At 36.1% G+C, this 25,243-nt stretch overlaps 4 protein-coding genes and 1 pseudogene across 5 annotated transcripts; 2 read left to right on the top strand and 3 right to left on the bottom strand.

The window, feature by feature from the left end:
- Positions 1–1,126: 1,126 nt before the first annotated feature.
- Positions 1,127–4,596, bottom strand: LOC110849813. Its single transcript, XM_022097265.2, has 5 exons — positions 4,327–4,596; positions 4,158–4,205; positions 3,630–3,931; positions 1,608–1,736; positions 1,127–1,397 (listed from the first exon to the last, which is right to left on the bottom strand). The coding sequence occupies exons 1-5, from the start codon at positions 4,415–4,417 to the stop codon at positions 1,263–1,265; spliced, it is 705 nt and encodes a 234-aa protein (XP_021952957.1). The 5' UTR covers positions 4,418–4,596; the 3' UTR covers positions 1,127–1,262.
- A 4,151-nt stretch (positions 4,597–8,747) lies between these two features.
- LOC118435897 lies at positions 8,748–10,199 on the top strand. The gene is made up of 3 exons (XM_035852410.1): positions 8,748–8,958; positions 9,078–9,301; positions 9,376–10,199. Exons 1-3 carry the CDS (start codon positions 8,748–8,750, stop codon positions 9,526–9,528), a joined length of 588 nt encoding a protein of 195 aa, XP_035708303.1. The 3' UTR covers positions 9,529–10,199.
- Positions 10,200–11,144: 945 nt separating this feature from the next.
- On the bottom strand, positions 11,145–15,073 carry LOC110849879 (annotated as a pseudogene).
- A 3,031-nt stretch (positions 15,074–18,104) lies between these two features.
- LOC110849725 (acidic repeat-containing protein) lies at positions 18,105–20,221 on the top strand. Its single transcript, XM_022097164.2, has 5 exons — positions 18,105–18,292; positions 18,405–18,477; positions 18,560–19,094; positions 19,165–19,291; positions 19,361–20,221. Exons 3-5 carry the CDS (start codon positions 18,581–18,583, stop codon positions 19,824–19,826), a joined length of 1,107 nt encoding a protein of 368 aa, XP_021952856.1. The 5' UTR covers positions 18,105–18,292; positions 18,405–18,477; positions 18,560–18,580; the 3' UTR covers positions 19,827–20,221.
- LOC110849726 (baeyer-Villiger monooxygenase-like) lies at positions 20,045–23,260 on the bottom strand. Of its 2 annotated transcripts, XM_035851855.1 has the most exons (3): positions 23,051–23,260; positions 22,356–22,485; positions 20,045–22,106 (listed from the first exon to the last, which is right to left on the bottom strand). In XM_035851855.1, exon 3 carries the CDS (start codon positions 22,079–22,081, stop codon positions 21,176–21,178), a length of 906 nt encoding a protein of 301 aa, XP_035707748.1. In that variant the 5' UTR covers positions 22,082–22,106; positions 22,356–22,485; positions 23,051–23,260; the 3' UTR covers positions 20,045–21,175. The 2 variants fall into 2 exon arrangements, with proteins under 2 accessions (XP_035707748.1, XP_035707747.1); XM_035851854.1 differs by lacking the exon at positions 23,051–23,260 and having other exon boundaries at positions 22,356–22,925.
- Positions 23,261–25,243: the final 1,983 nt, after the last annotated feature.

The raw sequence follows: 25,243 nt of genomic DNA, 5'->3' as shown, positions 1-25,243 counted from the left end.
AGTCAGGCGAGTCGTACTGTATTTTGGTGCAAGTAAATATCAGTTTACAAAATTTTGTTTGGAATTCATGACTAGAATACATAACCGATTACATTTATGAGGACGACAGCTTCATGACGCATAGACCTTTAATCATGATGGTTTTACGATTTGTTGTTCAAGTGTTGACTTGGATGAGCCAGTTCTACATTAAGGAAAAATAATGCCATTCCAGTAACGGTACCCTCTGGTACAGAATTCGCTCCCTGCGGAAGATAATTTGGGCCGTGGGGACATGTGTAAGCCGCTAGTGCCTACGCCCCTCAAGAAACTTTTCCCTATGCTATTTCAAGCTAAATATTTTTCGAAAAAATCCTACGTTTTAAAAAAGTTAATGTTGGGTATGATAAAACAATAGATACATAGGGCAGCCATGGACATATAACTTATAACTTAAAATTATGACGTATGACTTATTTTATAAGTTATAAGTCATAGAAACACCATAAGGCGACGTATATTTATAATTATAAGTTAAGCTATACGTCATAATTTTTAGTTATAAATAAGTTATATGTCCATGGCTGCCCCATGTATCTAATAATGTAAGTCGTATAAGGTCTATGTTTTTGTACTTCAGTCTTACCAGACCTTGGGGATAAATGCTTTTAATTTCCCCACTGCAAACTATCCATGCTGATGTTGTCCCTATGTGCTGTCCTCACACTTCCGCAGCCACTGTCAGCATTTATGTAAACTTGTTTTGATACCCCTGGACTCATTTTGCATGAAAGCCGATAAATCGCGATACCAGGGTTTGTGGGGATTTTTTTAACCCTTTACTATTTACTAATGACGAAGAGGTCCTATTTACTAAATTGTTGATGTACTATAGAAAACACAAGGTGCAATTTTAGCCCTAAAAAGGCCTTAAATGTATAAATTAGGTTATTTGGTTGCGAGATTGGTGCTTTAAAATTGTCATACTTTCGCATAATATATAAAGTAAATTGCAATTTTTTATTTCCTTGCCAGAAAATTCTGATATACGATTTGCTTGTACAAACGGTGACATTTTTGTGAACAAAGTTAACGAAAATTTTTGCAAGTACGGTCATGTAAGAAATGAAGACAAATAAATTCACAATTAAATTGTAAATAACAAATTTTATTGCTTATTTAAATTGGTTAATTTTTCTACATTGGATAAACCTACATACAAATCTATGAACAAATTGGTAACATAGGCGAGCCATAGTTTTGGTATGAAAAAACTAGACAATTCACCACCAGCAGTTCGGATATGCAGACCAACTCCACACAAGAATTTCGATGTTTTTCAAATTTTTTTCGACGTTCGCGCGACCATTGGAAGTGGTCACCAATTCTCCACGAGATGGATAAAATGCTCCAAGAATCTGGAAGAGCATTAAGGATATTTATTAAATGTTTTTAGCAGCAATTAATTTTAGTCATAATTGATTAGCAATATCAGAAAAATGTTTTCGAACTACCTATTTTAAATTGCAAGTAGTGAATTGCAGCTGATTACAATTATGCATAAATAGTTTTGTGCAAAACATTAATATTTTTGAGTTTCTGCAAGATTTCTGCAGTTGTTTTCTTACCTCTTGATCGCTCGTGCGTCCAACATGGATTGGGTTACCGTTCTCGTCATGGCCGCCTTCAACGGGTTTGGCAGTTGATAAGAAATCAGTCGTGGTCCAGCAGAGATTGCTCGGAGAAGATCCCAAGGTCTGGAATTGGAAGCAATTTTTTGTAAATATCGAAACTAGATTGTAATTTTGAAATTTAGATTTGCATGTACGATACATGTACATACATAGTGCATACGTATGAAAACCTTGAAACTTTATGGGTTTTGATAAAATTTGCAAACTCCCAAAACTCCACTAAAACCGGGGGTAATACCCAACAAAACGGGAAAACATAGAGGCGCATGTGCAAATTTAATTATTGGTGTGGAAACCTAACTTTGCTCATAAGGGGCCGTCCAAAAATTACGTAACGTGACAGGGGGGGGGGCTAAGGCTCCAATAATATCGTGCCTCTGTTCTGTTACTTACACCTGTGGAAGGGAGGAGACGGGGTCCAGAAAATTGGGAAATTTGGGTATGGAAATTTTGGCCTCGGAAATTTGGGTAGCGGTATATTTGGGTATGCAGAATTTTAGGTATAGGAAATTTGGGTATGACAAAAAATTAGCAGGAAGCAGAAATTTCTATACTCAAATTTCCGAGACCCAAATTTACGGGAATCTTTGATTTCAAGCGAGTTATTAACCTCCGGCATGTAGCTCATGTAATTACTTTGCCGTTGTAAACCGTTGCAAACGAAATGTAGCAAAGGGGTGAAACACACGGAATTGTCTGTGGCACGCCCACAACGTCTTTCAGCACTTTCCCGTCATTGTCTCACAGCACCCCATGTCTCGTGTTGTCCTGGTTTTACACCCCACCTGCGTAATTCGAACTCACACGACCGTACGTTTCAATACACACCCCACATGACAAAAGTCATTTTTCGACATTCGACACCGCCCACACGGTCACGGGGTCGTAGCGATTTCTGAAATCCCCGTCCAAAAATACGTCGTTCGAAACGGAAAATTCCTTATTGAACAATTTTCTATTTTGGCGTCGTCTACACGGTTACTTGGTAGTCGCAGGTCAAAATGATAGCGATTTCTGAAATTCCGTCAAAAAATTCGTCTAAAACGGCCAAAACAAAAAATTCTACACCTTTGACCGTTGGGTTCATCACAGTGGCGCCATGACCTTACGACCTACAACGCCCATCTTCGAACTCATCCCGTCCACTAAAATTAGAAACACGTTGGCGAAAACCGCATGTCGAAATACGAATCCGTTCTAAAGTTATAGTGGATACAGACGGACGGACGGGCAAGACATTTCCATAAAAGGGTTTTCACCCCTTGATAATCGGTCCTTTTAAGGGCCACCACATTTTCCGAAGAGCAATTTTTGAAAAGTTGTTTTATTTTTTGTCATACCCAAATTTTTCATACCTAAAATTCTGCATACCCAAATATGCCGCTACCCAAATTTCCGAGACCAAAATTTCTGCAGACCGAAACTACCGATACCCATATTTCCTTATACCCAAATTTCCGAGACCCAAATTTCCATACCCAAATTTCCGGGAATCAGAAAATTGCGATTTTTGAGTTAGGCAATTTATGGACGGTCCCTAATAAATATTTTTAGAGTTTAACTTCAAATTCTCAATGAAATTGTCATGATTTTAATTCATAATGCGATCAGTTTTTCCTCATTTTCCCGTAATTTGAGCACATGGTAATTCTAAAAATTATATATTTACAACAAATTCTCTCAGAAATTAGTGGAGAACAAAAGTATGAAGTTTCAAAATATCAAGTTAAAAAAGTTATTTCAGATATACAGAGTTTTGAATTTTTCTCATTTCCACCTCATTTTAGTGAGTGGTGGAAAGCTAGAAAGGACCCTTTCCTCACTTTACCCTACTGCCTTGGTCAATTTAGTTTTTGCAAATTTCGACCCTGACTTCAATAATTATCCCAACGGAAATATCTCAGTAATGATTTCAAAGAAGTTCCGATGTGTGGTAAAATAAGTGTGTCAAATTACCTCATAACTGGACACACCAATCTCCTTTGTTCCTACCCCAATGTACGCTTGCTCTTGTCCACTAATTATTTTTCCAGGAATTAAGGAGTTGTTGTAGACGGCACGAGCAACGAAATTGTCCTTGTGCAAATATCCTGCATGGTAAGCGAACGTTGCAATTTCGCCGTGAGACCCTCGGACCCATTGTGGATTTAGGCGTAAGTTTCTTCTGGGAAAGGGAACTGCATCAGTAATTGGTTGAAATACTTGGAAGAGTTGATCATTAAACGGGTTGAGACGAGATTTCAAGGATGTGATGCGGCCTAAAAATTCAAAAAATTCACAATCTTGTGAGACAAAATTGTAATTATCCGTTATTCTAAATGCAATACCGACAAATAAATTAAGCTATCGGTTTTAGCATAGTATAAAAAACGCAGGATATTTTTTTCCTAAAACTAATAACATTGCACTAACTTGTACCGTCTAGTTAACCTGTAAATTGAGGTACGATAAAATTTATTTTCCCAACAGCATTATTCGCATCACCTTCTGATTGTTCCTGCTTGTCTGAATCCAAGTCTTCATCGAATGTGACTGGTCAAAAAAGTGTGAAATTTTTTTAGTTTAATATTTTTCAGAAAACTCTTACATAGCTTTAAAAAAATCACGATTAAAAAGAATGAATAGGTATAAACAAATTCGTAGTTTTGGCCACCTGTATATTTCTCTACTCGGAAACGTGAAGCTGCAAGAGATGTGTGAATGATGCACAAAATCAAGAAATACTTTGGAGATAATTGTCCCATTTTGTCACGACTAAAAGAATTCCGAGCTGTAACTTGTACTTGTTTCTGGTGGCACTTGAAGTGAGAGACTGATTCTTGTATTCAGGGTGACTGATGGAATATATTTAGTTCACTTTAGTTTTTATCAAGGTGAAATGTTTATTCAGTGACATAATCATAATGGATATGCTGAGTCAAGGAGAGAAGAAAGTTACGTGATCCTTTACCATTCTAAATTAAGTAAATATCATTTTACAAAAACTGGTTTTAAATTTATCACACAAAAAAGCCATAAAAATCATGAGGACGGCAGTTTCCTGATGCGTAGACAGTGAGTCATGTTAGTGTTTTGTAAAATATGCTGTTAAGAACATTGTAAGTAGTTCAAAGCGATAAGGCTCCAGCACGGATTCCACTCTTTACTTGGATGAGTCAGTTCAACATTTAGGATAAATAATTCCACTCAAGTTCATACGCCGTATGAACTGGAGTGACAGACAGGGTATGAATTATACCCTGTGTGTGTAGTAGAGTATGTAAAAATTGATCCGATACCTCTGATTATATATGAAAGCCAATTTTGTATATATGGCAGGAATTAAATTTGTCAGCGTAAAGCTAGTGGAAAGTTTCAAAATGTACAAAATTTGGATAAACTAGGCCTATGACAAGTACGTAAATACGTAGAAATGTATAACTTCTTTAAAAGTTTACAAATCTATATTTTGAAAATCTAACTATTCATTAAATTATGAGAAGACCCGTTGGTAATACTCCAACTACTTATTTTGACTTGCACATAACGTGTTTAGGCACTGAAGCTGTAAAATAAAAATATTTAGTGGGCATCTTTGTCGAATCCAAAAATTTCACATACATAGCTCACGTGTAACTCGTTTTGTGCATGGATAACTATGGCTTATATCATGTATATATAAGTTATTTGTGACAAGGGGACAGCAGTCATAATCAACTTGTGTTATGTACATTTACGTATATATTTATGAATAAATAAGGCAATAATAATATATTTGCCCCGCTTAAAGAAAATATCATGGAGATTGATCAAAACTATGTAAATAGACCCGATATCTGATAATCTATTAAATCCATCCACATAAGTTAGATTGCTATAACGGGACATTCCAGCTTTTATGCTTATGTATAACCTCTATTTTTGCATACTGTATGTATGTATGAGACAGGCGATGAACTGGAATGTATTATTTTTCCCAAATTTAGAGCTGACTCGATGCAACCCGATAAGATCTGAGACGGCAAAAAAAGCTTAAAATGTGAACCATAAGACAATACATCTTACAATTTGGATAACAAATACATTGTGGAATCAAGCATATCATGCTCCGTCGACGTGCCATTGTATCAAGAAACTCCCGTTATGCTTGTTTCACGTGACTTCACAGACCAAAGTCTGCTGAATAAATATTTTTACAAGAAAACAACTTTAATGTTTGAAGTATAGATATGTGTGTAAGTATGTTTATTGTCACGTAAGACTTACAAATGTGCTTGATCAGGTCTTCGGATTGCACTGGGCACTAATCCTAATCCGAAGTAAGAGACGAACCACTATGGAAAAATAGTGAGAACAAAGGAGCTGAAGATTCTTCCAGAATAAAATTACCACGTGTTTTCCTTCCATCTTTATCTTTACTGTCATTTCTGTAGTTCATTTAAATTTGATTTAGTTCAGTAGCGTCCCTTCCGGCATAGCGAACGACCGTAATATGCAACTTAATGAACTGATAGTACGACTTGTACGACTTAAGAAATCCTTAATTAAGGCATTCACATTTCCTGATTTGTAGAGTAAATGCATCTCTTTTGATAAACACTTCAAAATTTACGCAGATAAGACCAACTCTATTACATATTATTATGTATTATGGAACTGAACTAACAAAAAATTGACATTGTCATAAGTGGATAAAATAATAAATCGGATGTTTTGCATACTCCGGCTTCCTGAGATTTGAGAACTTCAATCTGTAAAAATACAATGGGCGTACTCACGACAAAGTTTTATTTATGTAAAATCCTAACTCATTTTGAAAATTTGCGAAGGTTGAACAATTGTTGTCGAGAGGAGACTCGCAAAATATAATTTCAGGAATTTCCCATGGTCGTACAGAAAAAGTTCTATCGAAAAAGTTACCCTAAGATATTCCTGTACAGTAAAGATTCACATTTTCTGTTATAATCAACGTAAATACTGAATATATATGAGCAATAATTATTACTTTGCATTGCTATTTTTCATAGGTTAGAATTACTCGATTTTATAATATTTCTTGGTAAAGTTAAATATTTGGAAACGTTGAATGTATCTATGCTTATTTAAAACTAACATACAATAATAATAAACATACATATTTATATTTCTGACATATTTCTGACATACTAGAATCCGTCCAATGGTTAAAAAATTAAATATGTAATCATACATATTTAAGCAAAACAGTTATAATAGCGAAGTAATTGAAATAATTTAACACAAAAGAAAAACCCGTGCTATATTTTGACCTTAAAAAATTATAAAATTCGTGCCCCTCAATCAAGTAATAAATAAATATGTAAAATCCCTATTGCATTCACACCGCTTTTGCATGTTAGCTGCGCTTCCTATTAGTAATAAATATTCACTTATGTACATATGAAGGTACATATGAACCCCAATTTTTAACTCCTAAAGACAATGTGCTGCTGGTCACACGCTTATATGACCCACACTCGTGACAAGGCACACGACCAAAGGTGATTCATCCTTTTCTTTATTGTTCCGTTCCATACGTCTTTGTTTTCCCCTCTCAACTAATATGCATACATACCGTTACCAGGTGCAAGCCTCATTTGCGTCATTGCTTAATTGTCGGAGGAGAAAGTCTCCACCTGTCCAACTCAGGAGGGGAGCTTGCGAGGTTGATAATAACAGATCTTGATGCCCTTTGGATATGTGGTAGGGTCCCATGAGTGAACTAAAACCCTGAAGTGGTTTGACTCCATGGCCCCATTTGCGCCCGCCACACCCACTCAAAAATGTCCAAAAAGCGCTTTCACTCCAGTTTTCACTCATTCAAATCCACGCCAAAAATCCAATTTTACTTGGATTTTGAAATTTCTTTCACCATTACACTCCCAGATAGTTGCTTTCTGCAATCCAATATCAAACTCAATTTTTTCGAAATTTTTAGTATTTTTAAAAATTGCAATTCGGAATGAGGATTGTTGTTGTAATCAACAACGCAAATTATGCCTGCGAAATAGTCATCAGCAAAATTGAGTTTGATATTGGATTGAAGAAAGCAACTATCTGGGAGTGTAATGGTGAAAGAAATTTCAAAATCCGAGTAAAATTGGATTTTTGGCGTGGATTTGAGTGAGTGAAAACTGGAGTGAAAGCGTTTTTTGGGCATTTTTGAGTGGGTGTGGCGGGCGCAGATGGGGCCATGGAGTCAAACCACTTCAGGGTTATAGTACACTCATGGGTCCCTACCACATATCCAAAGGGCATCAAGATCTGTTATTATCAACCTCGCAAGCTCCCCTCCTCAGACTCTGATGCCCCTTGGATGTATGTACGAAGTGAGTGTATTTAGGAAATGTGAAGAAGGATTAGATCCAATAGCGCCATTTTGCGCCTACCACACCCACTCAAAAAGATTAAAACCACAATATTCAACGCTCGTCAGAATTCAAGTTTGATGAGATTTTGGCATCAAACCGTTTCCCTGATCCTAGATTAATGGTTGCTTTATCACATAAGACACGATGTTGTATTTTTTAATATTTTTTTTAAATTTTCTGACTGTCTTGGAAAAAAATCAAATTCTTTAAATATATTGAATTTAATATTGAATGACACAAAAACTATCTGGGAGTACAAAAGTACAACGATTATCGGAATACAATCAAAATTGAATTTTTAGTGAAGGTTTCAAGTGGGAAAAGAAGGATTTTGTTTGTGTCTTTATCCTTTTGAGGGGGTGCGGTGGGCGCAAATCGGGCCATAGCATCAAATCCTCCTTTACCTCTCCTACATATTTATGCTCACCCATTACAACACAATGGCATATGCAAATGGCATCACAATCTGAGCTGGACAGGTAGAGACGTTCTCTCCCTTAGGATTTAGTCCCCTTAAAAATGCCACGTCGTCTTACACCAACTAACTCAAGCCAAGCTCGATATTTGATTAGTAGCTTTCTCCCACCCGACCAGCCTTAAATCCTCCCTCACAATTAATTGTAAGTAAGGATAAGTAATTACTAACAATGTCAGGCTTACCAGTGACCCCAACTACAAATAAAGCACAAATGCCACCCCGTACAAAATGTATCATCCCCAAGCGAAAAAAGAGACGGCTTTCTCACATCATAAACCGGTCGAATTATCAAAAATTGCTGTCCACATGTTGGGGAGCGTTCATCATAACTTTCATCTTATCAATTCGCTACTTTTACATCGATCCCGAGTCGAGCTACTTCGTTCGGGCGTCATGGCACCATTTCCGGGACACGGTCTTCATCTACACCGTAATCCCGGTAGTTTTCATGCACCTGTTGTATTACTTCTTCCCCGAAGTTGGTGGTGAGTTGAAATTTCTATTTAATTTTTTTTTACTTGAAATTTTTTATTTGTCGGAAATGTCATGTTTGTGAAGGATTCCGACAGCGAGAACTTGCTGAAAAGGTGATCATTCCGCTCGGACTGAGGGACAAGGTTCGCGTCGTTGATGTAAAATTGACCGTCCGCTGGAATGAGATTATGGATCAAATTGACTACTACCACGACTTAGATGAGCGAATCTTGATCGACTTCCCGACCGTGATGACAAACTTGGTGGAGGAATTGGAACAAGGAATGTATGCTGCGGGAGATGACATGGTGATGATATTAAGATTAATTGACTATTTAATTTTTCGTTTTTATTTGGAGTTTATTAATTTGTATTTACGCAGGCCTCGCCGGATCCTGGAATGCAAGTGTATCACATGGCTGCCCAGCTTTGGGCATCCGCCCCAATTTCTGAGGATATCGAGGTAGCAAGAAAGTGGGGTCAGTTGTTGGACCAGATGCAGAAGTTTTTAGAAAAAGGGCAAATATTTAGTTGAGATTTAATAATATTTACATTCAAATTTCACATTTCGCGTAGGTGATGATCATTTAATATAAAATACATTGGAATTTAAGCTTTGCAGAAGTATATAATTTGAAGAGGGCAGATAGTATAAACTCCACGAATTATCCTTCATTCTCTTTCTCATACGTATATTTGCATACATATGTAAATACATTATCCACACAGACCTAGTTTTGTTTGCAATGTAAGCCAGATTATGTAGCAGAATGTGTGAAGGTTTAATAAAATTAATATTAGTGGAAACGCTAGAATTTGTTCAGCTTGAAAACTAATCCTAAGATCCATTGTATAAATGCGTATTTATTTAGTAAGTTTGATCTACATAAATAATAATTTGGAAACTAGGAACTTATGTATTTGTACTTGTACATAGATCTAAATTGAAGTCTGAAAACAAAAATTTCATTCATTACATAAATTACTGAAATGATCATCTTAAGAATGTGCTGTACTGTAGTTCATATTTTTCGAGTTATTATCTTTCTATGTACATATTTACATATATCTAAACGAATTATTCCACTTGCATGCTTATTCATTTCATACATGGACCATGTAACATGGTTGGTAGACACATTTATGTAAATATATTTTTGTGCATATTATTTTTATTAAATACTAATAAATAAGCATCATCATTTACTTCGTTTGCGTGTTTAAATTTCTACTCTGTCATCTGTATCTGTATTGCATAAATGTATGTAAATTTGTACATATCCTGGGCGCACTCACGTCAAAATCTTATGCCCTATCGAAACTCATGTAGCAAATTTGCAAAGCTAAAAAACTTTGTGTCATGAGGGGATTTGCAAAAATATGAAAACTGTAAAACCAAACAAATTGTGTCCAACTTTGTTTTTTACTTAAATCAGAATTTACTCCGTCCCGTTGTATTTAATAAGTACATATCTATGAGTGTATTTAAATGCATGCATATTTATTAATCGGATGGCATTATTTATAAGTAATACGTACGTACGTATGGAAATTTGTATTTACATACTTACAAAGGAAATGTAAAATCCAATAATGATGAAAATTGTCGTATGTACAATTTTTCCGTTATATGCATTATGACGCCATTTTCATATGACAATGAAACCAAGATGTGCATATATAGGTACACATACGTATTGATGGCAATACTTTTGATCCCATCACAATTTTAATAATGAAGGTATTAAATTAACTTTAAATTGAGGCAATTGCATGACTTGTAAAATGCGCAAGTTTTGTAAAATAAATTTACAAACTTTTACAAACTAAAAAGACGTCTTTGATCTGAGCAATTTGACAAAAATTTATAAGCTAATTTTCCTTCTAAAGGTTTATAAAATTTTGTACAAGTTTCTAAGTTTGCAGAATTTATGGATTTTACGATGTAACCAATTTCCTCATTAATTGTGCCATCGTATTACAGACTAATAAGGGATAAATTGTTGAATTGAAAGAAAAATATTTATAAAATAAATATATATGCATATTTCTACAATTTACTTATCTTGCATGAAAATATGTGTTCGAAGTCGCATCATGAAATAGCCGTGATTAAGACTGATTTTTGAAATTAACTCCTTACAACAACAATTTTTTAAATGATGACCAGATTAAAAATGATTTTATTCGTCTCCAAAAATCACGCCGCTTTATAATGCACAGTTTTCAACCAATAAATATTTTTTATAATTTTGCCAATTGATTAAATAATAATAATAAATAAAGCCAATTATTAACACACTTTCCTTCCAGCGCATCTAGATGACATGTTCTTTTGGTACTACATCGTCATGCACAATCGTCACCGTTGTCTTCGCCATGTTCGGCACCTGTTGAACCAACTTGTCCAAATCAGCCTGGCTCAGATCGTCACTTGGTCGTCTGTCGAATGGCCAACCCATCGGTCGAACGTCCGGATACTCGCGATTACCATCCAGCCGGGAGCAGTGCATGTAAGATGAGGCGCAGAGGTCGGTTGGCTGTCCATTGTAGTCGGCCCCATCCGTCACCAAGGCGACGAGGTCGTACACGCCCAAATTGTCATCGGAGCCCTTGGGAAGAAGAAGATGGTGGGGATACCCGCATGGACACGTCTTTCCTATATTTTCCAGTGAAGACCTGGGTGGAAGTTCAGACGTCAATGTAAACCAGGGATTGGTAACGGTTGAGTCCTGCGACTTTCGGTGAATTGTGTTGACTCCGGGGGTCACTAAAAGGCAATAAAACAATTTTTTAGGAAACTATAGGAGTTTAAAATATGAAATTTCTAAAATTTCACGTACGCATGATCGGGAAGGCATCCATGGTAAAGAAGAGCCGGTATTGTTCGGTCAAATTGAACCTTTTCCGGTCCAGGTTGTATCTCGGAGCCATGTAAAGCCGGACAAAAACGCGGCGATCTTTCGTACCTTGGTTTTCCTGAAGATTATAACAAATACAAATAATAATTGTAACATATTTTTTTCGAAATTATTTAAAATTTCTTACCAATTCAATAGTATAGGTGAACTCTTCATGGTCTAAATGCTTTAGGCAGACCGAGAGATGAAGTTCATGACCGGGTTTATTTGGCTTAATGTCCAGCCCTCCGTTGAGCACCATGTCTTTATTGCGCCACAGAGTTGTCAAGTTATTCACGTGATGATAAGTGTCGCCTTGAACTTGGATGGATTTGGTCACGATGCCCGGAACGACGAAGGGATAATCGCCCTGAAATTCATTCAAATTTTACATGAAATTTAGATTAAAATTTACGAAAAAGTATTTTTATTTATTTTACCTGGGTTAATTCGTACGGCTTCAGAATCTTGTCCTTGTACCGCATAAACATATTGTTCACTTCGTTATGAATCCGATAGAAGTAAATGTCACGAACCGCGGTGGCAACGTCGGATAAAACTCCCCATTCCTGTACAAAATAAAAAAAATCTATTATTTTAAAAATTTCAAATAAAATAAATCACCAGAAAATCGAACTACTGAACTTACATCTCTCTTCTCCTGATCCTTCTCCATTAAGACGCTGCCCAAAATGTCATGTGCGGTGTTGTGCCAGCCCTCATCTCCGTAGAAATAGCTGTTAATTGACCACTCCGACGCTTCGAATAATTCCCCGATCGTGTTAATTCCGTCCGGTTTTGGCATGAGGGGAACCGTGTCGTTGTTACCCTAAAAATTATAAAAAGTATTTTTTTAGAATTAGCAAAGTTATCAAATTATGAATCATTTACATCGAGAACTTTGTCCGTTTGCGTGATTTCGTTGACGCGACGCCATAGAATAATGTGCTTTTCCAGCTTTTTATACAAATCTGCCGGAAGAGAGGTTTTATTCAGGAATGTTGAATTAACCCGATTGACCCAGTTTAAATTGGACACTCCATCCCTCAGGTTGGAGTCAAAGCCCTGCTTTAACTCGTAATTCACGATGGGCTTGATCCCCTCGACGAAGTAGTCCTTGAATCCGTTGGCCATCCGTTCCGAGGCGTAACGCGCCATGAGGTCGTGGTGGAAAAAGTAGAAGAGTTCTCCCCGTCGGGGGATCGGGCTGGGGAGTGGGTGGGGTGAAATTGATGCCAATTCCAATGGTGCGAATTGAGTTGGAGATCTTCTCTGAAGTACCAAAGCCGATTTTCAATCCCATTCGTTTTGGTCGATCCCCATCGCTCGTTCACCTTGACGCAGGTCTGCGGAAATAAAAAAAAATGAGGAAATTAGGCATGAAATAAAATATCGTAAAACGAAATAAGTCATGCAATGGTGTAACATTAAGAGTTGGACATATCGGGTTAAACATAAAATTAGAAGACTCACGCCAAAAAATAATATTGAGACAATTCGCTCAGTCTTTGGTAACTTTGTAAATTCCATAAATTGTGCAAAATCATTTTACAAACTTTTATAAAAGAAAATGATGTCGTAAGTAAATTTAAAAAAATTAAAATTTGCGAATTTCGCGGATTTTACAAAATTACCAAGAACTTGCCTGATTGACTTTCAAAATTAAAACAGCCTTTTAAAATGAATATCTATAATTGTTACTAAATATGCAATTTGTTGATAACATTTTGATCAAAAACTAAGCAAATTTTAACAGGAAGTTTGAAATTCTCTAAAATTTTATTAAAAGATAAGTTGCCAAATTATGCACGTACTTTATTAGATCCTCGCAATGACTGTTCTGCTGGTCTAATTCCTGGCACTTGAACCAAATTAGGCATAAATCTCGAGGGGAACATTTCCACGAGGGGTGGCGTCGGTTCCCCGATCAAGCTGGACCCCGTAGCCACAAGCGCCGAGGGCAGCGCGTTCACAAAAAGTTGGGGATGGATGTCCCCACGTTGCTTGATGTAGTAGAAAAATTCGATCGCTTTACTGTTGGAGGGGTCGGTCGTGTCGATATTTTCAATCAGGATGTCCGCCATTTCGCCCACCGCTTTGGCGTGAGGTCCATGGAAGGAGGCGAACATTTGAGTGGGTCCGATTTTCGACGTGATGCTGTCAAACACGGTTTGGTACTGATCATTCCAGCATTTGTAGAGCGGGTTGATTACCAACACGGGCGTGGGTCTGTACGGCTTCTGGGTGAAGAGATGGTAATATCGCTCTCGGTTTATGTTCGTGATGTCCGCCATAATTTGTCCTGCAAAATTTCAAGAGACAAATATTTAATATTTTATTTATAATAATACTTTTCAATCTAGAATTTGTAATTAGCTTAAATGGAATTTTAGTGGAAAAATGAAGAAAAGTTGACTTTATTTGGCAATATTTCGAATGCTATCTTCCATTCATTATCAATACATGGATAGAAAAATGCGAAAAATTTGTCATAAAGATTTTTGGAAAAATTAGTTTTTGGAAATTCAGAATAATTTTTGTCATACTTATAGCTTTGGATACTGGGGTCAAATTTTGAAGATAAAAATGTAAAGGGATTTTCGAAAAATTTGAAACAGTTATTTTTAATTTTAGAGAATAGTAGATGTGTTTATGAAATGTGCACATACCTCTCATTCCTCCATACTGCTCGAAACAACTGCAAAATAATAGGTCAAAATTAGCTAAAAATCACTTATTCGTGGTATTAGACATGGTTCAATTAAGCATAATTTTATTCTGATTTGGAACTTACTCGAGTTGTGTGGGACCGTGTAGACCTGGAGTTGGACCACGCCCCCCGCCATCACGATAGGGAGGCTGAGCCCCTCGCAAAATGGCCAAGATGGCCGGGACCAGAAATGCGTCTAGAAAACCGTGCATCATGCAGTTTTCAAAATTGATTCCTGTAAAGAAAAGAATAAAATACGGATTGAGAATTAAAACGGTTTAGGAAGGTTAAATCGTCCATTTAAATAAGTAAAAAAAATTACCTAAGAGTCCAGGAATTTATTTCGAAATTATTATTTAAAAAAAATTAAGTTCGACTTGATTAAAAGTCTCAGCTTCAATGTTTCAATTGCGCCTAGCGTCCTTCTTTTTATACCACTGCCAAGGAAGAATTGTGCATCTTGGAGTGATTGAACTTTAATAAATACATTTTATTTATTTATTACAAATTTTGCTTAGTTTCAAAAATAATTAAAACTCACATGCCTGCATCCAGTTCCGACTTGGTTTGGCATCGCGACAATAATTGTATTCATGAGGCAAATTGCAATTAATTGGAAATCTTCGATAAGCAAAAGCACATGTAGACCAAATTTATTGGAAAGGAACGATATCTAAGAAGTATGTATGTACATATCATGATAAAGTGACGATTCTGCAAAATATGTACATTTACAATCTTACTTATTTACCTAAGGACCTTTCGTTAAGTATGTGACTGATTTGAAGAGCAGCATCTCATCCTTTTAATGCTGATTGTAACATGATACGAATTGAAGGGTGAAAATTCTATCATATTCGTGTCCATCACGAAATTCTATCAAATACTTTATGCACGGACCTTAACGTGAAGAAGAAGAGTTACTAATCTTTTTAAGTTGAATGCAGTCTTTTCCGTGGTCTGACCAGATTATGGGAAAGCTCAGCATTATTAAAATCCAGTCGGTGCATGCATAATATCGAGGGAAGAAAAACAACTCCTCTTTTGTACACTTTGCAACAATTTGTCTCAAAAATTGAGCTGCAGAAATATTTTGCATGAAGAAGTCATTGTCCACACTTTTATACTTTGCATATCAGACTTGCCCATAATTAGCTGAGCAGTGAAATCAGAATTTAAATAATTTATGTAAGTAAATATGTAAAACTATGGTTATGCAGTTTTATTAAAATGATTGATTAATTTCTGCCGTGGTGCAATTTCCGTATCATTCAAGTTAAAGTTTAGTGATCTCAGATCACTGATCTCCAAGTGCAAGGGGATTGGATAGCAATAAATAATTACGCTGGACAGGTTACAATTGTAATGCTTAGAGCGTGATGACATTGAAAGAATGATGCGATGCAATTGGATTACTTTGTTATGATTGTATATTTCTGATTTTATATGTATGTACCAAATTTTTATTGTTTTACATATGTATGTATGAGGTATGTATAAATATGTGCGTAAATATTTATATTATTTTAACAATTGTAAACCTACATACATAGATATATACATGCGGAACCGTGGAGCTGGTGGGGCAACGTGGGGGCAAACATTTTGAGAAATAGGTTAATAAGTAAGTAACATTGTTAATTGTGAAGGTGCTAGGAAAATCCGAGATTTCTGTGGGAATTGTACCCAAGCTTCTGCGGCTCCTGACAAACATAAAATATTTTTAAGAATAAGGTTTATATACATCTGTAGATTACATACATGTTTCAAATTTGCACATGTGCATCAACTTGAATTTATAGCTTTTTAAAACTTGCGGTGCAGTCGTGCATCAAATATACATATGTATGCATTTATTTAGGTATGTACATACATATATATTTATATCTAAAATGACATAACATTTTTGTTTCAATGCTATTTTTTAAAACCTAAATATTGTTATTAGAAGACAATTGGTGACCCACTCAGGTTTATTAAATCGACAGGAAAGAATTACACGTGAAATATGTACATGTACATTCAGAAGTATGATATAAGTAATATAATTGACGCAGGATAATGAAGCCATTTTTTGTAAAATTTTATCCACAGGAATTATATTTATGATCCTAGATTACCGCAAGTCTGTGCCGTTAATATTTAATGTACTTATTCTGCAATAAGGAAAGGACGGAAAGCTTTCTATCAGTCTGCAAATGGTGCACGATTGTTGACGTATTTTAGTTTTTAATATAAACTAAATAATTAAAATTAAATATGTGGACATACTTAGTATGTCATACTATGTAGGCACGCAAATATGTTCTTTATCGGGATTTGTAAAATTCATTCACTCTTAATTCTACAATATCCATCCAAACTCAGTTTCTGGGGTAAATTTTACTCTAGTTACTAGTTTGGGCCATTGAAAATTTAAGAAAAAATATAATCATGCATGGGCCAAATAATTATCACTGGATTTTGTAATTATGATGCCAACTACAAAGGGCAATACATTTAAATTTTAATACTCAATCATAGTTACACGTTTCTGGAAAGAAAATTTGAGAACAAAGTGGCTAACGATTAATATCCAACATCTGCAATTTATCAGTATGACAGACAACGTATTTATAATACATTTGGAGAAGCATTTTAAATACATACGTCGGTCAATCCCATGATCCCATAGCAACAAAGTATTTGTTTGTTGCATGAAAAACTTAACGCATGGGTCATCCAGATATGACGGTGCTGTAACTGTGCACAATTTACTTGGCACTTTATGTCCTTCAAGGGAAAGGAGGGCAAATTTCTGAAACCGATTTCATACTAATTCCTTCCATAATATTGGAACAACCCTTAGCAAAATGAAGGAGGAAAAACGTTTTCAAGCTTGTAAGGGCTGTTCTGTATCTACGCTATCATAAAATATACATTATGCATTTCTTTAAAAAATCAATTTTTGTTACATTGATGCGTTAAATAGGATGACGATTTGATGTATTTATGTATGTATGTAGCATAGATTTTTAATCTGACTCTGCCCTTATTCAATGTTTTTACATAAAAATTTCTAAAATAGCATCAATTTCACGACTTCATGCAACATGTAATTTTCGATACTTTAATGTAAAATTAATTTTTCCGCTGCCTCTGAATTTGGGCACTACAAAACCACCGATTAAAAAAAATTGCTACTTAATTTTCGAGAAAATTCCTTGTGAAAATATGACAAATGACTTGAATTGGCAATGTAATTCATTCATATCGACAGTTTTGCAGGTTAAAAATTAACTTTAGCAGTATCAAACTAGCATTCTGAAAATGCAAGAAATTGATCTCACTTTAGAAATTTGCATTTAAAGGCATTGAATAATGGTAGAGTAAGATAAAAAAAAATCTATGGCAAAGTTATTCCATGAAGGGTGTGGTCCAAACCTAAAACCGACAGACCAAAATTCTTAACTTTATTAATGAACAGCCCCTGACATATGCCGCATATTTTCATTCAAAGTTTAAACAACTTTGAGCATGCAGGCAATTTCTCTCATCTGTTTTGTGAGTCATTCAAAATAAAAATAAAATAAATGCCGTTGTATCTTCAAAGTTTATTAATTTGTGTTTCTAATTTTAATTATCCGGTTGAACCCTTAATTCTACCGGATGATTGACCAGTTACCCATAATTAAGTTGGAGAATCAAAGGTATTCTTTATATAGTGTACTAAATTTAATTTAGTAAATTATGAATAATTAAAAAACACCGAATTCTTACATGGATTATAAATAATTGTTTACATTTTACAAATTTATTTAGACAAAATTGTTTCTATAAAACAACAATGCACAATAATAAGTTATCATTAAATTGATAAGGACTAATCAAGCGAGTAAGTTTTTGATAAACCTAATACATTTGAATCAATTAATCCATTGTAAATTAAATTGTGTGTCCTTCATTTAATGATTTAGACTAAGAAGACTATAATCGACATGTCTTCAAAATCGACATCCCGGCGACGTCGCCATTCCTCCTCGTCCTCCACGTCGTCAACTTCAGAGGTTTCAAACATTTTAGAATGTTGCATCTGCCTTGATATGTGCTCAGTACCGATCCTTCAATGTGTAAATGGCCACAATATTTGCGCATCGCACGTCCCCCGACTCCTTTCTTGTCCGACGTGTCGAACCTCGTACTTTTCAGGAACGGGAAGGAACCGATTGGCAGAGAAGTTGGTGGAGCAGAAGAACAAGAAACGAAAACTGACCCCTACCAATCAAGACCCCCCTGTGGATCCCGACTTAATCTTGGCATCCCTCCGAAACCACGAATATACAAACCAAAATACGTTGCAATACAGCGAAGACGAAATCGACTACTATTCTCAGATTGCAGATTTCGATAGTGGAGACGATTCAGACGTCTATGTCTCCGACGATGGTACCGTCGACACAAACCGGATGCTCCAAGCGGATTCTAGTGATGATAGCAATGACGCTGATTATGGTGAATAACAGTACTAATTAGTAATTTCCGTATTAGGTTTCATTAAATTATTCTGCAATTAATTAACCAGGCCCAGACTTTGCTAATAACTTTAGTCCAGACAGTAACGTTGGTCAGAGGAATCCCAGTTCCGTGCATGACAACCAAAACGATGATGGGTCGGACACGACTGATGCCTATTGGGACGTTGGACCTTGGTAGTTGGCAGTAATTAATTAATTGTGTGTATTTATCCCATGCATTAATCAACCAATGATATTTTTCAGGAATGTTAGCCAGGACCTGGGCCCCAGTGATGACGATAGTGATGATTGCCCTATAACCTATGTAAATCGTAGGGCTCGACCTATTCCAGACGATAGTGACGACGACGACGACGGAGCCCAAGAAGAAGAACAGGACCACGACGATGCTGCAAATACGAATTCTAATTCCGACCAAGAACTTGATAACAACGATGAAAATAACTATGACGACGACGACAGAGTTACTTACGACCAGGATAATATCAATCATTTCGAAGGGGAAGAATCAGATCAGAGTGATGATGACCAGAGTGGTGGAGAGGTAAATAATGACACGGATATTAGTGTCCTTTCTGATGGCGACAGCGATGCAAATGATGATGAGGAAGACTTTATCACGGAGGAAAATGATCGCGTCGATGCGTCGGATGAAAATGATGATATGTACGGCAACAATGATACAGATGACTATGATGAATGGGTGTGAAAAGTTGGAAAAACCCAGACACAACATTGTTCACATGGAGTATTGAATGGGAAATTAGTACATAATTAATCTATTGGTTGAATGGATTCCAAATTTTATGTAATTCCGGACATTTCTATGCATACATACATATGTACGTACATACCAGGCCAATGGCAAATTTGAGGTGCATAAATATGTATGTACATTAATTAATCAAACTTATCATTTCTGGAAAATATTTAATTGTATGTAGATCAATATCAACAATGTATTTCCCTCGTCATGTTAAATGTTATAAAATTATATACATAATCATCAGCTTCTGCCTTGCAAATTAAGACTGACTTCTTGTTGTCAATCCACCAGTAATTATTTTGTAATAAAATAAAATCTACGGACAAATTTTCTGAAAATTAATTAACCAATTTTTTCCTATTTTATTTTCGTAATTTGGTCACTAAACATGTACTTACATATATATGAGCGTATTTAGTTGTATTTACAAACTCATGAAACCCTCCTTTAATTTCATATAAACATACATTTTTCTAACAGTTTGAAATATTTACCAAAATTACTATAATAAATGTGCAAAAATTTTATATATTTATTTCAGTATTCGTTTAAACTTTGCAGTTACAAATAATTTGCATCCCAAAAAAATTCTCTTCAAGCAAACTTAAACCCCTTGTACCCCTCCGCCTTGCAGTCCTCTAACGCTTTTAAGTAGACGGGAATACCCCCCGCAAAATTCAGCGGTTCCTTCTTCTTCCCCGGAATATTGGCCCCTTGATACCACGAATCTGCTTTGCAAAATAGGCTAATGTCCCAAATCTGCTTAACTTGCCCGACCCAAGCGTCCTCAGCGTCCTTATCTGCTTCCACCCTCGTCCTCCCATCCGCCCTCATGCTCACCATCAATTCAGTTATCCACCCCATCTGAACCTCAATGCAACTCGGCCCGTTCGAAAATGCTGTCGGAGCTTGAGGTCCATACATAAAATACATGTTTGGAAATCCGTGGAGGGCCAGTCCAAAAAAAGTGGACGTCCCCTCAGCCCACTTTTCATTGAGGGAAAGTCCCACCCCATTTTTAATCGAGATGTCCAACATTCCTCCCGTGTGAGCATCAAATCCTGTCGCGAGCACGATAACGTCCGCTTCAATGTGCCCCCCGTCCTCAGTTTTTATTCCGGTCGGGGTAATTTCAACGATGGGCGACTCCTTAACGTTGATGATGTCGACGTTGTCTTGATTGCAAACTTCGTAGTAAGATTGCTCCAGAGAAGGCCGTTTCGTTCCGAATGGGTGTGGTTGCACGAGGGGAGCGAGTAAGTCTCGTTTTGTCTCGCTTGTTATTCTTCCTCTCACTTTTTCAGCCCAGAACGCATAGACTTCGTCGTTGGCTTTCTGGTCGAAGAATATTTCGACAAAATTCGCCAACCAGAAGTTGAATCCACCAAGTTGAAAGCGATTCTCGTACAATTCCCTTCTTTCTTCGGGGGTCGTGTAGTCAAACTTTTTGGGATAAAGTCAATGTGCATCCCGCTAAACGTTGTGCGCATCCTTTTAAGCAAGTCGCCATACTGGGACCTTTGTGCGAAGAGAGCATCGCGGGATTTAGTCTGTTGCATTGGCAATGCGAGGTTTGGGGTGCGCTGATATACGGTGAGATGATCAACGATGGGTCCGACCTCTTGAATAATTTGTACCCCAGAGGCACCCGTCCCCACGACGGAGACATGTTTTCCCTTGAAATCAACGGGGTTTTCAGGCCAGTCGGCTGAGTGGTAGATTTGTCCTTTAAATTTGTCCAGCCCGGGAAAATTCGGAGTATACTTTCGAGCGGAAAATCCTATACATAAAATCAAATGGGTTGCCAGAGTTGTATTTCCGGTAGATGTTTTAACTTCCCAGAGATGGCGAGATTCGTCAAAGGTGGCCGAAACGACGTGGGAGTTGAACTCGATGTCCTTCTTCAAATCAAGGGTTTCCACAAAATGATGGAAATACGATAAAATTTCGTCTCTTTTTGGGAAGCGTTCACTCCACTCGAAACTTGACCAGACTTTTTCGACGGGAAGTTGATACATTGGCATGTCGCTGTCCACTCTGGCTCCCGGATAGCGGTTCCAATACCACGTTCCCCCCACGTCGGGACCCATTTCTAAGATTTTCGTGGAAAAACCGAGCTCCTTCAGTTTCCATAGTGTGTGCAGACCGGCAAACCCTGCGCCAATGATTACGCTGTCCAAAACCGGAAGTGGCACCATCGTTACACGGTTTGATAAAAATATTCTGTAAAAAACATAAATAGTTGTGATCATAATTTTTGAGATATCGATTTTTTCTAGGATGTTCAAGAAAGGTGTTGAAACCTAAGCTAAAATCCCAGAATATGAAAATGCCTCGAACTTGTGATAATTGTGACTAGAGTTTCATTTTTATTGATATTTTTGGTAATTTTTCGCACTATACATTACTTTGATACACAAATTAATTAAGATCCCTCTTTTTCTATACAACTTGCATTAAAATTGTTCTTACATTTCATACAGTGCAGTTGGATGGATAAGTAGTCGGATTTATCCGTTTGGCAGAGTGTGGTACGTGGCTAAATCAAGACGAGACTGAACTCGAATATCTTTGAAGTGGGGGTCTAATACTTCAGAGAACACTGTCAAAGGGACAAATGGATAAAATATTTATTCAGCTAATGTGTTATTTTTATACTTATACACTTTACTTAAAATCTACACCGTGTTTTATATGTACATGCATAAATATTCTTGACCATTTATGTGGATAAGTTGAGACCAAGTCGTTTGTAAATAAGTATAAATATGTATGTATATGTTGTAGATATGCATGTAGGTATACATAAGCGTCCACAGAACAACGTATGTATGTACCACTACATATGTACATATGTATATGTGCATATTTACGTATATACATACTTATACGTAAATACACATACATACATATCTCCTGTAGATAATCTACTTATGTATGTATGTATGTATGTATGTATATATTGTTTATGAACTCAATGCGGGTTCGGTGTGTGACCGGCATGGGCAAGTTATGCATGCTGTAGTAATAACATTCTTAATACCACAATTAATGTTTATACATTCTTATATTGTCATTTTTATATTGTAATCTGTAAATCGTGAAAAAGTGTCCCTGGTTACATCGTTAAGAAACCAGTTTCTTTTTAGAGCACTTTTTATCCTTACCTCGACGCCAAGATATCCTGTCTTCATCTCCAGCATTGACCAGTACTTACATAGATATTGGCACTTAGACAATTAAGTGATCACTTTTAACTTATTTAAGAAGGTTACTTTCTGTGTACGTGCACCAATTGAATTCGTAAAAATGGTGAAGGCGAACTGCACATGGGTACATATATTCATTCTTACAAAATTTAGTAAAAAAAAGTTACTGAATTATTCATGTAGGGCTAACTTGGTAAACAAAATGATAGATATAATTGAGTTGTTTTGAGATCTTGAGTGACAAATCCACTTATTTCGGTACTTAAGCACACAAAAAAAACGTAACAGGATTCCGCCGGCAAGATTACCGGCACCAGTTCATAGCTCAAGAATCCCTGAATCAATTTTAAAAATTCAGCACAAACGAGAGACACAAAGCTTGTATTCACATTATCTTATTATCTTATCTTGTTTTTTATTACCTTGTATTTTTGCTAAATATTCTAAAACATTTAATTGGGAGATCTTGCGAGATAAAAATTTTATTATGTACAGCCAGTTGGTAGAATTGATTATTCAGGCACGGAAAATTTTGAAGTTGCATTAAATACATTGTCACTTCCACGGCCGTCAACAATTTTACGATTGTCTAGTCTTTCCAAACTAATCTTGCCTTATCATTTGTAAACTTGAACCATTGCCTTGAGCGAGGTATGTATGGACTTTTGTGTGTATAAGATGCACATAATTAGACAGCAAATCCTGACACAGATCCTGTCATTAATGATTGATATGCTTTTGCAAATTCCAAGTTGGACATAACGCAAGCATACTATTGGTAAAAGTATTTCTAAATAAATACTTATGTATTTGCACATATATGCATACAGCTATGTACTACATAGATGTGCTGTATGTACATACATAGCTATGTATGAATGTACATATGGGTAGAAATCCAATCTGAATTTAATATATCTGGCTTCAGAGAGAGAGAAAGAGGAAATTAACACATATGCACAAATGTACATAAGATACTTACAGAAATGCAAATGCATGTATTTAGTTACATATGCCAGTAAAGTGCTAAATACGAACATTCTCATATTTTTTTATTAGTAAATATAATTGGATGGGTACGAATGACATGCATGCATTGTTTGTAAATATAAGAAGCTGTATGAGAGTGAGAGAATATCTTGATTAGGTGGATACAGAAACTGTCAAAATCGGTCACATATATGTTTAATGATTCCGTCTTTTTGATTCACACTCGCATAAATACCACGGCTTTGTGTCAACATAAATGCTAACATCTTAGCAGAAATATGAAATTATGAGAAAGACCGTGAATTCATATATATGAATTGATTATAAAAGTATTCATCATAACATAAGGTCTCATCTTAAAACCAAGGACTTTATTGACTATCCCTCCCACCTTGTAAAATTTGCGTGCATAATATACAGATATTTTGCATTGTGTACCCCAAATTATGTTCATGCATACATATGTACACACATGTACATATTTACTTTCCCCAGTTCATAAGAAATCCGTTGTACAATTATGATAATTATTTATTCTTCTTGAACTTTTGCCCAATTGCGAAATTTGTAGAAGAGTAGGATTACGTGGAATAATCTAACGTTATGTACAAAATACAGATAATTATACAAATTATATCTGTGTATCCAGTTCTGCCATTTCGATCAATTAGTTTATGAAACCCCACGTAGCAATCTGACGCCAATCTGGTGACAACCTTTGTCAGAGCGATATTTGTTTATTTCTTAATTCACAAATGAAATCAAACCATTACATAAAACTGTTTAATAATTAATTAATTTTAAAGTTAACCACAAACATAAATGTCAGTTTACATCTGCAAAACAAGTTAATCCCATCCGAAAATAGAAGCTCACACTTATAATGCATCGGAAAATTTATATTTACTCAATCATTTCCATATTAACACCTGCTTCAATAAGCTCACCAATATGTCGTATCGAAAAAGTCTCCTGGATAAGTTCAGTTTCATTCCTAGCCCAAAAGGTCTCATTTTATTCATCAACAGTTACCTGGGAAGACTCATCGTCACCATGTCTTGCCCATATTTTGGTATCCCTCAACCAAAAATACATCACACTTACTTCACACCAAGCAGATTTCAAAATTCCAAGGAAATTTACCAAAAAATCTGCAGTGCA

Source organism: Folsomia candida, unplaced genomic scaffold, assembly GCF_002217175.1.
Source record: "Folsomia candida strain VU population unplaced genomic scaffold, ASM221717v1 Fcan01_Sc005, whole genome shotgun sequence".
NCBI lineage: Eukaryota > Metazoa > Arthropoda > Collembola > Entomobryomorpha > Isotomidae > Folsomia > Folsomia candida.
This window is presented reverse-complemented; position numbering and strand designations above follow the sequence as displayed.

Bases quoted from the DNA above. Each gene is read 5' to 3' on its own strand.
- LOC118435897 (XM_035852410.1), top strand. From the start codon at position 8,748: ATGTATCATCCCCAAGCGAAAAAAGAGACGGCTTTCTCACATCATAAA. The intron at 8,959-9,077 runs GTAGTTTTCATG...ATGTTTGTGAAG, and splicing joins TCATCTACACCGTAATCCCG to GATTCCGACAGCGAGAACTT. The intron at 9,302-9,375 runs GTGATGATATTA...GTATTTACGCAG, and splicing joins ATGCTGCGGGAGATGACATG to GCCTCGCCGGATCCTGGAAT.
- LOC110849725 (XM_022097164.2), top strand. From the start codon at position 18,581: ATGTCTTCAAAATCGACATCCCGGCGACGTCGCCATTCCTCCTCGTCC. The intron at 19,095-19,164 runs GTGAATAACAGT...TTAATTAACCAG, and splicing joins TAGCAATGACGCTGATTATG to GCCCAGACTTTGCTAATAAC. The intron at 19,292-19,360 runs GTAGTTGGCAGT...GATATTTTTCAG, and splicing joins TATTGGGACGTTGGACCTTG to GAATGTTAGCCAGGACCTGG.
- LOC110849726 (XM_035851855.1), bottom strand. From the start codon at position 22,081: ATGGTGCCACTTCCGGTTTTGGACAGCGTAATCATTGGCGCAGGGTTT.
- LOC110849813 (XM_022097265.2), bottom strand. From the start codon at position 4,417: ATGGGACAATTATCTCCAAAGTATTTCTTGATTTTGTGCATCATTCAC. The intron at 3,932-4,157 runs GTGATGCGAATA...TTGAATTTTTAG, and splicing joins CAAGCAGGAACAATCAGAAG to GCCGCATCACATCCTTGAAA. The intron at 1,398-1,607 runs GTAAGAAAACAA...ATGCTCTTCCAG, and splicing joins GACGCACGAGCGATCAAGAG to ATTCTTGGAGCATTTTATCC.